Genomic DNA, 14,646 nt, shown 5'->3' on the forward strand with positions numbered 1-14,646 from the left:
TGTGCTCAACACTCGACTTAGTTGCTTAGAGGTTCTTTCCAAGAAAAATTGTGATGTGGGTTAGAATGTTCAGTGCAGAGAATGAAATGAACTGCTTGTAGCCCAGAGCACAATGGGGCCCAAGGGCGGTCAAGGCCCCCTCCAGGGTCAGTGGACTGGATGACCCAGCGTTCTGGGTTTAGGGAGCCAGTATGCAAACTCAAAACCATCCCACAGGGTAACTTGTATCTACTTTTTCATTCATCAGATCTTGGGTGCCTAGGTTGTTGTATCACTGTGATGGTGGTGGTGGTGGTGGTGTGTGTGTGTGTGTGTGTGTGTGTGTGCATGTGTGTACGCGTGTGTGTGCACACGCGCTGTCATGCTACCTTTCATCTGTGTGTTGTTGAGAAAACCTCTGTGGCTTCTTGCGCTGGAGTAAATCCCCCACCGCTTGCCTATTGTTTGTCTCATGGAGTGGATTTGCCCCTCCGGCCCCGCTCCACTGACCTACACTGTTCTCTCCCATTGTTTCCATGTCAGACACCAGTTTTCTACCCAAGGTATCTGAGTTGGGATGGACTAAGTCATTAGAAATGACAGTCACTTGAAAAGAAGAAACAACTGGCAAAACACAGGAAGGCCCATTCAAAGGAAGCCTTTAGAGAGAAGCAGGTCACTAAAAGAGCTTCTCCTCGTGTTGCTGGATGAGAAAATGGACTTTCCCCAAGCCGACTTTGTGCCTAGATAAACTGACTGAACTGTGAGGTCCATGCCAAAGGTTGTCTCACTAAGCGGTGCCTGGGGCTTTCATAAAGTGAGGTCACCTCGGCCTGCCAAGCAGAGATTTTCTCGCTAGACACTGGAGAAGCTCAGGGCCCTCTCACTACTCCTACAGAGGAGGAAGTTTCTGTCATCATCCTCCCTTCTCTGTCCCAGCGTAGAGTTCATTTTGCCTGTGGCTCATATGCCCAGCTCATAGCACGTTTGTCGAGCTCTCGACAGGAAGGGAAATAGTGGACTGCAACTTGGAGAATTGTTCGTTTCACTGAAGAGGGGGCTTGGGGACAGAAGCATCACTCGACTTGGCTAAATCAGTGGTCTGCCCATCCAGGGCTGTGGCTCGGATGAGGCACCGAGGAGCATTTGTTCAGTGAGCATGATTGCGCTTCGTCCAGCTCGGGATGTTAGTCGTGTTGCCAAAATGCTCCTTCTTCCCTTAACAGCCCATTCTAAGTCAGTCTTCCATGAACTCATCAAAATATTGTCTGTAGCACCTCAACTTTGCTGCTTCCATATCAATGCCCCCAACCCAGGGAGGCCACTTGCAGTGCGGCTTCCAAACTGTGATCTGAACTTTCCTCCCTGGAGTGTCTACTGCCCACTCCAGGGCGAGGGGCCTGTCCCCTCAGCTCATTTGCCATGATGGCCGTGCTTCAGCGCTCTCCTGGCTCCTAGCAGATGAGTTGGGACACGCCTCAAAGTGCTTTTGTTTCCTTGGTTGAATCTGGGAAGAGAAGGGGGGAAATATATGTGGGAACTGTTGAATTGTATCCACGAGGATTCTCAGTCATCAGGATGCCAGTGTGTTTTCCAGAGCCTAGAGCTGACATAAATAATGTAGCCCGGCTGGCTTTGTGCAGGCTTGCTGAGGAATGCTGATGCAGAGAGGGCCAAACTGGGATCTGAGGCTCCCGGCTCCGGGCGCAGCCTTTAAAATCCTTTTATTGAGTGGTGGTGTTGATCCTGCAGGAGGGCCTTGGCAGGCTGTGAGTGCCAGGAGAAGCCGATGGGAGTCACTTCGGGGGAGGCTGCCTCACTGGGTTTCTGGAGAGTAAGAATCTGGTGCAGCCTGGATGGCTCCAGCCAACGACTGGTTAATTTCATTTTGCGTTCCTAACCCCAGAAGGAATAGGACAGTTCTGTCAAGGCCCTGAAAGCCCTGGTAAGTGTGCAGCTGTTGCTAACAAGATATGACTGGCCCCTCAAACATAGTTAAAAGCATCTTGCTAGCCTTTTAGAGCCTCTTGAAGAGCCAAATGAGCTTTGCGGGAGAGCTAACCCCAAATGAAGTCCTGCAGCTTAAGCTCGTTGCAGGGCAGAGTGTGCACTGGGGAGAGCAAGAGGGACCGACCACAGATGCCACAGTTCATTTGCAGGAAGGAAACAAATGTGTCTTTACGTGGGATTTTTACAGGAGGTCTGCCAAACCAAATATCCAATTGAAGCATCTTCCAGATTTTGATTTAAAGTGTAACTTAAGCCTTGTCTTGGCTACACACCATAGAAGTCAAGGAAAAGATGGGGCATGAGGGGGATAGAATAGAGGGATGTCAGAAGTAATTGTCGTTGTTCTTGTTAAGAGACACGTTCTGGGCATTCAGTTGAACAGACAACTATCGCTTGCTTCTACTCTGGTGGTTTAGAGAAGGACCTCAGGGAACATTTGTTTTTGTTTTGTTTTGTTTTTCCTTTTGATTAAGGCATTTGGGGTCTAGAAAAGAAGATTAAAGCAGGATCCATTTAATTTATTTAGTTTGCCTCACAGACATGAAGCTCCAGCATGGTAAGTCTCAATTATATTCCTACTGTTTGGGGTAACCCGCTGGGGAAAGGGTTCTAGAGTGGGAGTTCTGAGCAAGGATCTGTTACCAAATCGGGGCTGTTTTACAGTTTTTGGCCAGTGATAGGAGCTGGTGCGTCAACACAGAAAAAGCATAGTTGACAACTTTGGTTGGACTGGAAGGAAGGGTCTGTGTGACTTACCCATTACGGGAGGGTTTTTCTGCTGTTGGCTGGTTTGACAGTTAATTTGGGAATCTCATATGGAAACTCGCTAGAGTCCACTTAAATTCACACACAAAAAAAGGGGGAAAGATACTTTATTTTTTACTTTCATCATGGAACAGGTGTGTTTTTTTCTCTTTTAAATTGCTACGTAGTTGTTTTGGTGTATTTCTCCATTTAAAAGTATCATTCAAATATATTTTATGAAATAATGTTTGGAAATTTCGTTTCTGATAGAGCCTATGATGTATCACTATGAACTCGAGAAATTGTTTTAATCATCTGATTGAATTGGTGGAAAGGAGGCACGTTTTTTGTGGGGTGTCATTTTTTGTAGGGGCCTCATTTATCCTCTCCCAATAGTATCCATGCTTTGTTTACCTGCTCCTTTAAATGATTCCATCAAAATTTTTATGCAATAGTCATAAGTGCCTTCAAACTCCTCTCTGCTTATACAAATGCTTTCCCGGCTCAGAATTGTTGTTTTGTCTTCCCTGTCAATTTCTGTCATCATGAATAAGGACATGGGGTGGGGGTGGAGGGGACGGTTGGTATTGAGATTGCTTTAGTCTGTAGGATCTGTTTCAACAGTTTTCTCACAAGACTTCCATTCTTTGGGCAATAGCATGCCCATCTGTGAAACGGGCTTGGGATCTGACAAAAAATGTAATACCTCCACCCTTTGGAAGCCTTTCGGTCATGGCTGTGAATGTTTGAAAGAAAAAATTGTAATAGAGAATTAGCTAATGACTTGTCTGCAAGCCGTTCTCTGTAGGCCTGAGTTTAGCAATGTTTTAAGTGCCCCAAAACTGTGTTGCTCGTTGGTGTTTATTTATAAGGGCATTACAAGAAAGTGCATTTTAACTGCAGAGAGAAATACAATACTTCTAATAAACAAAACTCAGTTTTTATAACCTAAGAAGTGACCTGAAGGAACACGAGGAATTGATAGAAGGCTTTGGTTCTCGGGTGCAAAGTCACCGCTTCATGTTTAATTTAACAAAACATTAAACATTTCATGTTTAATTTAATGAAACATTAGAGCACTAGCATCCGTCACCTTCATGACAGAATGTCAGAACTATGGGGTAGTCTCAGAATATATGTTCTTTCTGCAGAATTCATGTATGACACTGGAAATGGTTCACATTCAAAGACCTGTACTGTTTTCTAGGGGTCTTTTTTCCCTCTGATAAAAGCAGCAGCAACAAAAAGCAAGTAAAACAACAACACATTAGGCATGCACTACTAGTCTAGCTAATTTTAGGGGGGCTATTAGCAGGCATTTAGGCAAATCTATTAACATTTAGCATCAGCACAATTGCAATTGCATTTCTGCTTTTTGTGCTTCTGAGAACATAAGCACCAGGATCTCCAGGACAAGAAAAGAGAGAAGGTTGAAACCATTTGTTAGGTGGTAAACTTTTAAACCCATTGGGTTTTTTAATGACCTATGTATGAAAGTGGGGTGAGATATTCAGAAAAAAATCAAGTAAATGCATCGGTTTGCTAAAGATTATTCCCAGTAAGAGAGAGGAAAACCTTTGTCCTGCATCACTTGCCAGCTTTTTTCTTAGTCTGGAAAATGTGGTTGAAGGTTGATAGTGGCTTGTGATGGAAAATTCCCCTTTTTTGTATTTCAAAGTGCTAAGCTATAGAGGTGCCCTATTTCTCTGTCCGTATTGCAGATTGGTTGAGGTCTATATTCATCTGATGCTTAAAATGTTTTGCTTCTTTCAAGGGAAAACAATTTATGTTTGAGCAATGAAGCAACGAAGGTGATTGCTAATGCACAAAACATGTGTGTACATGTGTTCACATCTGTACACATACACACACGACATACAGGGAACCCCCGCCCCGCCCCTCAATTCTGCCTCCTTCATCCTTTCATTTGAATGAGCTCCTGCACTATTTCCGGATTGCTGTATAAAACACAGCGTAGAATTAGGCAAGTGCGGTGTTTTGTGACAAGAGTGCAGATACCTCTCCGTGTTATTATATACTCAGCCTGAATGTACGGCTTCCTCATGTGCCTGGAAATGGCTGAGACCAGATGCTTCAGAGAAAGATGTCAGATTAATGCAAGTCGGAGGAGCATATGGCAAGAGAAAATCATTATGACAGTTACTGACCTGAAGAGCAAGTAGCTTTTTTAACCTTTAAAAAAAAAAAAAAAAAAAAAAATTGGTTTAACCCCATCCTAAGTAGCAACCAAAACTTCATTTACTTGAATAATTTTTTAACTCTCTTATAGGTTGCATTCTGGAATGGGGGTGCAGGAGAGAGGCCTAGACCACTAGGTAACCCTATTTCCTTTGATGGGGGAGAAGGGGTGGGGAGCCCCTTCCCTTGCCCGTGGCAGCGTGGATGCTCAGATGGTCTCCTGCTCCCTCCTCCACACCTGTTCTTTTGGCTTCTGGGTCTGAGTGCTGAGATCAGATCGAGTAGGGTGGGATCTGGCTTACCTTGAATAGGCTTGGGATGGCTTCTCCCTCTCAGCAAGGAGGTCCCAGCAAAGCTCACCCCAGTGTGTGGTCCCTGAATTCAGAGGTGCCCCCAGCTGCCCTGCCACGTGGCCTGCTGCCTCGGTGACCTCTCTGTGACCACTGTCCTGACCCAGGGCTGGCTCAGAGCTGACAGAGGTTGATGACCAGCTCTCTTCATTTCAAAAGACCACTTTTGATCCCCATCTGTGTGCCGGGCTTTCTGAGAGGCACTGGAAGGGAAGGCAAATGAGACATGGCCCCCACCTTGAAGGAGCTCCTATCTCATGGGAAAGACCTGTTACCGTGTTTCCCCAAAAATAAGACCAGTCTTATATTAATGTTTGCTCCAAAAGACACATTAGGGCTTATGTTCAGGGGATGTCACCCTGAAAATTCATGCTAGGGCTTATTTTCTGGTTAGGTCTTATTTTTGGGGAAACACTGTAACAGAAATGCGTAAAGCATGGTCTTTGGTGCTGGTGATGCTGGGGGCTGAGGAAGGAAAGCCGTACGTGGCTGCAGGTACCAGGTGGAGGCAGAGGAGAGGACAGCCTTAGAGAAAACATCTGGAAAACCTTCATGGACACCACTGGTAAAGAGAAGTAGGCTGAAAGTTTCCCCTGGAAGACTTGGGGCAGGGCCTTCCCGAAAACGGCAAGCACCTGGCAAGCGAGGGGATGTCAGGTGCTGAGTCTAATAAGGCAGGGACAAGGGCAGGAGGAAGGCAAGGACTGTACTAGAAAAATGAGTGGAGCCCCCCAGGGAATGCCTTTGCATACTGCCCAGTCCGCACCACCATTTCAGCAGGCTAAAGCAGCCAGGCAGCTCTAAACCTACGGCCAGGGTGGGCATATCAAAACCACAACGCAGGGGGTTCTGGGAGAGCGCTGGGGTTCTACAAAGTCCACGTCTAATTCAACTTTTTAAAAAAAAAAAAATTCTGGCTGCCCCTGTGTGGGCCAAACGAAGGTGAAGGTCCCAGATGGAACCTGGGGCTGCGAGCTCTCAGCCTCTGCAAATGGACAACAGGGTATGTGTAAAGTTATTTCATCTGCTGGCTAACTTGCTTTAAATCTGAAAAGATTTGAGAGAGGAGCTTTTACATATACAAAAACAGTGTATTTGGAGACAAATTTTCTCCAAAATTCTGTAATTTTCAAGTGCTCCTACTTGAAAATCTTATTGTGGGGGTGGGGATGGGGGATACATATGTTTATGTTTGCATCTTGGACTTATGTTTATATGTGTACACGTGTGTGTGTGTGTGTGTGTGTGTGTGTAAAATGTAATAGTGGGTGTGTTGGAATTCCTTCACATGTTCAGAGCGTCTGGAGGTGGAATCAGAAATGCACGTTCAAATGCCAGCTCTGTAGATAAAGACACACACAACTAGCCTATCACAACTAATGAGTGCCTTTCTGCTTAGTCCATGGGTTGCAGTTTTTTGTTTGTTTGTTTTTAATTTTCTCACTAGCAATTTAACTTTTTTACCCTATGGTAATGGCAGAGATGCCCCCACTTCCGCCAGAAAGCCCTGACAAGTTCCCCGGGCGTGTCTTTTAGGAATGTGGTGTCAGCTTAGCGTCTCTGTGGGATGGTGGAAGGGCGGCTGCAGAGCCTCTAGCCTTTGGCTCCTCTGCTGCCTTTTGACCCTCACCTGGCCCCAGGCCCGGAAGGGCTGCTGCTGCTGCTACAGGGCAGGCTGTGGGCAGAGGCTCCCTATGGTCTCTGCCCTCCTGAATTGTCAGGGCTCTCTTAGCAGTGAAGTGCCAGGCTGGCAACGAGAAACCTGGGGTTGGGCCCTGGCTGTCTTGCTGCTATTGAGTAAGAGCGCTGGGCGTTTCACATTTGTTGAAGTGACTGAGCAATCTGTGCCCTAATTTATCTGTCTGAATAGTAGATGGTAATACTTATCAACTCTGTGGGAATAATGTAAACAACGATATACAAATATATATACAGTGGCCAAGATATGAGCTCAGACCCGGTTCCACAAACCAGGCATGACGTCGGTGCATTCCGGGCCTCCTGGTTCATGCTTGCTTACTTCCCAAGGCCTGCGCCTCTGAGGGCTGATGCTCTGAGGGCCTGTTGTGCCCCATGCATGTTCCTTTCTCTCCATGCTGATCCACTTGTGGAACTCAGCCCTTTCCCTCGGTCTATGCAAAAAACAAATCACAAATTGGCAAACAAACAAAATCCTGCACCCCAGACCTCTGGGAGGAGCAGACTTTACTGAAAGTGCGGGGAAAGGAAGAGTTTTATATGCCAGCAATAAAAAGCATTTTAGATGGAATAAATTTGACACCCATCGTCTTAAATAGTTCCTGCAACTCAAGGAACTCAAGGAAGCAAAGTCATTAAAGATCCATCCACGTGGGGCTCCCGCTCCCTGGCAGACACTTCCCTGCTGCGGGTCTGTTTCTCTCTCTTTCTCCCTCTGTCCGTCTGTCTTTTTACTCCCTCTCTGCCTCTCTGTCTCCCTACCCTTTCTCCTCTCCATCCCCTCCCCTGACAGGCCAGAAGTCCAAGTTTCTCCCAGTGTATTGACACAGAGCAGCTCAGTTCTCTCCACTTCCACCCAAAGCCAGAGCCCTGTCAGTACACTGGTGGATGGGAGCCGAACTATTCAGGGCTTAGCCTTTCCCTCGTTCCCAACAGATTCTGTCAAGAAGATAATGGTAGAGAGATTTATTTCGCCCACAGACATGAATAATACCATTCCCCATCACCAAACTCCAAGCCACCAAGAAGGGAAAAGTTGTTATGTTTTTCTTTTAAATATTGTTTTATGTATTTCATTATGCATTTCAATGTCCTTCCCACCGATGGACTGACTGACTGACTGACTGATAGAGGCAACGTGTCCATTGGTAAGAGCGCAGATGCTGGTGCTTTGCCTCTTACTAGCTATGTGGCTCTGAGTAAGTTACACTAGCCCCCCTCATCAGCAGGGGACATTTTCCAAGATGGATGTCTGAAACCATGCTTAGTACCAGACTCTATGTATGCTGTGTTTTTTCCTATACATGCATACCTATAAGAAAGTTTAATTTATAAATTAGGCAGAGTAAGAAGTTAATAATAAAATTGAACAATTATAAAAATACACTGTAATAAAAGTTACGTGAATGTGGTCTCTGTCTCTCTCTCAAAATATCTTAATGTACTGTACTCACCTTCTTCATCTTAGGATGTGAGATGATACAGCGCCTACGTGATGCGATGGGGTGAGGTGAATGACGTAGGCATTGTGACGGAGCGTTAGGCTCCTATAAGGGTGACTTGGCACAAGCACTGCTATACGGGGACAGTGGATCTGATAACGGAGAAGGCTACTAAGTGAGTAAGAGACAGGGAGCTTATACAGCGTGGACGCGCTGGACGAAGGGATGCTTCACCTCCCGGACAGGACGGTGAAAGATTTCATCACACTGCTCAGAACAGCACAAAATTTAAAACTTACAAATTGTCCACTTTTAGAATTTTCCACTTAACATTTTGGACTGCAGTTGGGTAACTGAAACTGAGGAAAGTGAAACTGCAGATAAGGGGGGACTTTACTGCGCTTAAGTTCTCTAAGCTCCAGGTAAAGGAGGGAGAGCCATGCTATCCCTGGTAGGCTTGTTACATAGTTGAGAGAATGCATGTGAAGGTGCTTGTCTCAGAACCTGGCTCACGTAATCATTTCCTTTGTCTATACTCAATTTCCTCATTTCATTTTTATTCAAATTTCATGACATTTTTCCTTCTATTTCCAAAAGAATTTCAGTTCAAGTGGGCAGGCTGCTGGGATTCTGGCCCAGACCAGGTCACACCTCATACCACCACTATGTGGAAATTGGCAGAGTTACTCACCCTCCTCCATCTTTAAAACAAAAGGGGGTAGTCCTGTTGCTTTCCTCCAAGCAGGCTTTGGGTTAGTGGGTATATTTCTCTTCAGCGACCTTCTTCCCTACTGCTGTTTGAACCAGACAGCTGACAACGCAGAGCAGTTCAGAATACCTGGTGTTAGCACAACTCTTTCCAAGCAGAATGTTACTGAAAACACAAACAGTCATGATTATCTCATCCGTCTTTAGTAGCAGAGAATTCAATTGTTTGCTCTTGGTTTCAGTCCTCCAAAGGCGGGGCTGGTGGGGGGCAAGGAACAATTATTACGACTAAATCTTAATCAAGAGTTTCAGTAACAATATTGAATTAGAAAGTTACTAGCTACTAGTTAGAGCATGGCTTAGCTCATAACGAGCAAATCAGTCATTCTGTGGTGATTAACATCTATTCAGAACAGAGAATGTATTATGGGTACTAAATTATCATTGGAATTAATGCAGTCTTTTTAAGGGCTTAAAATATGTTAATAAATACAGTATTCCAGCACCTGCAGCTCAAGGAACCAAAGTCATTAAAGATGGATATAATTATATTTATTATTGTAGAGATCTAGGTGAGGGGAAAAACAGTTTAATGAGCATGAATGAAACAAGGGTTCTTTATTTAAAACTTCTTACCTGAAGAAATGAGGAGTTGTTTCACAGACTCATTGAATGAGAGACCCATGTAAAAAGTAAATCAGGGACAATACTTCTCTAACCTCTGGGTAATGAACTTCAGGGGACCCTGAGGACATTGTAAAAGTCTCCACTCTCTTCTCATTGAGCTTAGCATGGGATTCAACTTCCCCCACTATACCCACTATTCAGCTTCAGCTTTCACTACCTTCCTACTCATGCTCCACCCAAGAGCCACCCCCACCTTCCAGTCTCTCAAACATACCCAGCTCTTCCAACCTCAGGGCCTTCGCACATGCTGTTACCTCTGTATAACATTTATTTTGCAATAATCCATTCGTACATTGCCTGGCTTTGCCCTAAAAATTTTAATTATTAGCTAACTTAATCCTAGGTCCCATTATTATCCCCATTTTACAGACAGGGAAGTGAGTCAGAGAGAAGTTAAGTACCTTGCCTAGGTCCTGGTGACTTGAGGTCGTCTGTTCACCAAAGTTCTGAGGCTTCTTTGTAGGGTCAGCTACTACGATACCTCAGACCTCATTTCAGATGTGGTCCCTGCCACCTGTATCTAAAGTCCCCCCCCCTTGACACCACCATTTATCTCTTTCGAGATCCAGCTTCTCCCTTGCAAAGTGCACTAGCACAATTTAAAACGATCACATGTATGTGTATTTTTAGTTGTCATCTCCCTTTTCTGGCACCATTATGTCTGTGAAGGCAGCAACTGTTTTTATTCGATGCTGTCTCCCCAGCCCTATTAAAGTAACTGACATTTAATAAATACTGAATAAATATTTGTTTAATGGATCCTTGCACTCATATGTTCACCATTTGCTGCCTGTAGCAAGAATAAAATATTTTTCATCTATCTGTATATTCAGATCAATTGTCACATAGATGGGAAAAAAATGTGTGTGTAAACTATATCTTTTCTCAAATTTTTATGAAGAGACGGTAACTTTCTTTTTGTGAGTAAATAATTTCTTAGTCAATTGATATAAAAATGACAGCCTAACATCACCATTTCTATATGAAATCTGGGTCCTTGTACATAAAATGTTTGGGGATCATAGCCGGTAAAACTGCTATTTGACATGGAAGAAATCAGAGGACCTGAGAGGAGAAGCCACTTGCTCAAGATAGAGAGCTGGTTAGGACAGCATTAGATTGCAAACCTTCGTACTCTCGGCTGGACGCCCACTGTTGTCGCTGCCCACCTGCCTTGCTCACACAGTTGCCCAGGCTGATAGCATCAGGAGAAACCCGTCAGGAACAGAAGAGCTTTTTCAGAGGGACTTTTGCTGATCTAAGAATGTTGTGCTTCCAGGCCAGGAGCAGTAGATTCAAGCTCTCTTGTTTTCTTAACTCGTAGGGGTGTTCAGGTGAAAATGAACTGCTTGCCTCTCCTCGTGGTGGCATCCATCTTGAAATGCTATTTCCTGTGATGAGGTGGAAGAAACAGAAACAAACACACATCGTGTGAAAGTAAAAACAGAGGTTCCTGAGGAACACATCAGGCCTGGAGGGAGACACCAGCCTGAGAGAAACTGCCTCATTTTCCTGGTTGGCTTGCTGCATAGGGACACAGTCTGGCTGCTCAAATCCCCAACGCTGTGATTTAGGACCCGTGGGCCACATTGGGAATCTGATTAAAGTTTGGGGCTGTATGCCAAGAGAAAAGGAATGTGTGCAAACCTGGAACATTTTGGAGACTCTTTCAGGGAACTTATGGACAATCTTTTGTCCATTTCATGGATCTCTAGAGGCCCATGGATTCCAGTTTAAGAAACCCTGGTAGCACATTAGCCATAATAATATTAATTGTAATCGCTAATATTTGTTAAGCTTCTGTTATATGTTAGACACCTGGCTAATTATATATATGTATATGTGTGTGTATATATATATATATATGTCTGAGTGTGTACACATGTGGTTTACCCTTGAACAACATGGGTTTGAACTGCATGGGTCCATTTACATGTGGATTTTTTTCAGTAAGTACTATAAACGTATTTTCTTTATGATTTTCTTGATAACATTTTCTTTTCTCTAGCTTATTGTATTGTAAGAATCTAACAGTATATAATAAACACAACATACAAAATACGTATGTTATCAGTATATAATAAATACAACATACAAAATATGTATGTTATCAGTAAGATTTCTGATCAACAATAGGCTATTACTAGTTAAGTGTCTGGGACGTCAAAAGTTATACGCCTATTTTCAACTGCACGGGGGGGTTGGCACCCCTAACCCTCACGTTATTCAAGGGTCATCTGTGTGTGTGAGTGTGTGTGTGTGTGTGTGTGTGTGTGTGTGTGTATTTTAACTTAATCCTCAGGTATCAGAATCATTTCCATTTTACAGATGAGGAAACTGAGGCTCAGAAACGCTAAAGCTGCCAGAAAGTACTGAAGCCTGGATCAGAATCCAGGCAGTCTGATTCCACAGCCACACAAAGGCAGACAGAATGTGTGCATAAAGTAGGTGTTCCCCAGCTTATGTAATGCTGTAGTAAATCCCATGGTAGGAAATATAGAATGAGCAGACACCTTGGAAGTGTCGGTAAAGGCTACAAAGGGCTAGGGATGTAATTCCCCACGTCTTTCAGTTTCTCGTGGAGAGGCAGTCGGAATGATTTCAAGATATCTCCTCTTTGCAAGATCTTCCTTCTACCTACATCCTGGGGGCCGGGAGTTCCAAGGAGCTTAATATCCTTAAACCTCTGGGCTGGAGCTGGCAGCATTGATGGTTTTATTGCCGCTCGTATTCAGATTGCTTTCAATGTGAGAATGTCTACAGTCACATAGGCAGATGGGTCCTGTGTGAATGTGAAACCCTCTTGGAATATTCAGAACTGAATTATCAGCACACTTTATGAAAGGCTATCCATGCAAGGTGTGTTTAATTAGTTCTTGCTTTCCTTAAGAAAATAAACAGTGAACTAATAACCCATTAGAAGTTGCTTGAGAATGTTCCTATGACCATTTCTTCTTTCTTTTTTAAAGGAAGCAAAAGTCAGTTTTACTTAGGCATAGGTCATATTGATCGAGTTAGAACTAATACCTTTAATGGAGCTATATGCTTCTAAATGTTTCTTTTTCTTTCTTTGGGCTTATAATTAATTTCCTAAGTACCTGCTTTGGTCTAGGCCCCTGGGTGGGCACTGAGAACAAAAAAAGTGAAGCAGATACAGCCTCTGGCCTCAAGAAGCCCACAGTCTAAGAGGAAAATAGACCATGCAAACAAATTGGTGTTGTGAGCTGTGGTACATGGTATAGTGTTCAGACAAAGAAGACAGTGGTTGGCTTATGTTCAAAAGTTTGTGACTGGCTACAAGGACAGACTTAAAGAAGCAGCTAAGAAAATTGTATTCCCTAAAACAAGGATTCTGAAACTTGAGCAGGCATCAGAGTCCCCCAGAAGACTTGTTAAGACACAGCTTGGTGGGCCCCAACCCGAGTTTCTAATTCAGTGTATCTGAGGTAGGTCCCCAGATTTGCATTTCTCACACGTTTTTGGACAGCGGTATTGCTGCTGGTCCAGGGAACACACTTCGAGAATCACCGTTCTAGCCTTTTTGGAGGCAAGATAATACAGAAAATACTCATTGTTTCTAGGTTTTTATCCCCTTAATTTTATTTATTTTTTATTTCTTTATCACTTTTTTAAAGATTTTTATTAAAAATATAGCTAACATACAATATTATATTAGTTCTGGGGTACACCATAATTATTCCACATTTATATACCCAAAGAAGTGTTCACCATGATAAGTCCAGCAACCATGTGACACTATACTATGCTGTCACAGTATTATTGACTATATTCCCAATTGCATCAAGTGTAGAGCATAGTGGTTAGACAGTTATATAATTTAAGAAGTGATCTACCTGACTAGTACCCATCTGGCACTACGCATATCTATTACCATATCATTGACTATATTCCCTATGCTTTACTTTACATCCCCATGACTAGTTTGTAATTACCAATTTGTTCTTCTTAATCGCTTCACCATTTGCACCCTGCCCCAGACCCCTCCCATCTATCACCCCAACAAATCTAGTACCCATCTAACACCACAGTTATTACAATATTATTGACTATATTTCTTATGCTGTACCCTACATCTCCATAACTACTTTGTAACAACCAATTTGTACTTTTTCATCCCTTCCCCCTTTATCTACCTACACCCCTAATCCCCCTCCCATCTGGCAACTCTCAAAATGTTTTCTGAGTCTTTGAGTCTGTTACTGTTGTTTCCGTTTGTTTTGTTCTTTAGATTCCATATATAAACAAAATCATATTGCATCTTTCTTTCTCTGCCTGACATACTCCACTAAAAACAATACCCTCCACATCCATCCATGCTGCCACAGATGGCAAGAACCAATTCCCTTCCATGGCTGAGCAATATCCCATTATATATATATATATTTATATTTATATTTATATATATATTTATATTTATATTTATATTTATATTTTATTTATATTTTTATATATATTTATATATATATATATTATGTATATATTATGTATATTATATATATATATGATATATATATTCAGTCATAATGTCTTCAAATAGGTTCTCAATCTCTTGCTTTCTCTCTTCTCCTACCTATGATCCAAGAGGTCTCTTAAACTATCCTAATTTTTTTTCTTGTTGTTGTTCCAATTGGGTGTTTTATGCTATCTTATCTTCCAAATTTCTGATTTGATCCTCTGCTTCATCTAATCTGTTGGTGGTTCCTTCTACTATGTTGTTCATTTTGGTTATTGTATTCCTCACTTCTGACGGGTTCTTTTTTATGGTTTCTATGTCCTTTTTTATGCTTGTTATATCTCTATTGAAGTTG

General features: G+C 43.0%; 1 protein-coding gene across 10 annotated transcripts in view; it reads left to right on the forward strand.

The window, feature by feature from the left end:
- Nucleotides 1-14,646, forward strand: part of TENM2 (teneurin transmembrane protein 2) — a 1,142,683-nt gene that overhangs the window by 742,964 nt on the left and 385,073 nt on the right. The window contains exons 1-2 of one of the 10 annotated variants that reach the window (XM_088798769.1): nucleotides 1,743-1,924; nucleotides 2,463-2,545. The exons of 8 other annotated variants lie outside the window; for them this stretch is intronic. In XM_088798769.1, coding sequence (XP_088654895.1) covers nucleotides 2,530-2,545 — 16 coding nt within the window. In that variant the 5' untranslated portion in view covers nucleotides 1,743-1,924; nucleotides 2,463-2,529. Of the gene's footprint in view, nucleotides 1-1,742; nucleotides 1,925-2,462; nucleotides 2,546-14,646 lie in introns of those variants that run through there. One more of the 10 variants, XM_088798770.1, reaches the window with a different exon arrangement.

The sequence above is a fragment of the Rhinolophus sinicus genome, chromosome 5, assembly GCF_057876585.1.
Source record: "Rhinolophus sinicus isolate RSI-liver-muscle chromosome 5, RSI-T2T, whole genome shotgun sequence".
Lineage (NCBI taxonomy): Eukaryota > Metazoa > Chordata > Mammalia > Chiroptera > Rhinolophidae > Rhinolophus > Rhinolophus sinicus.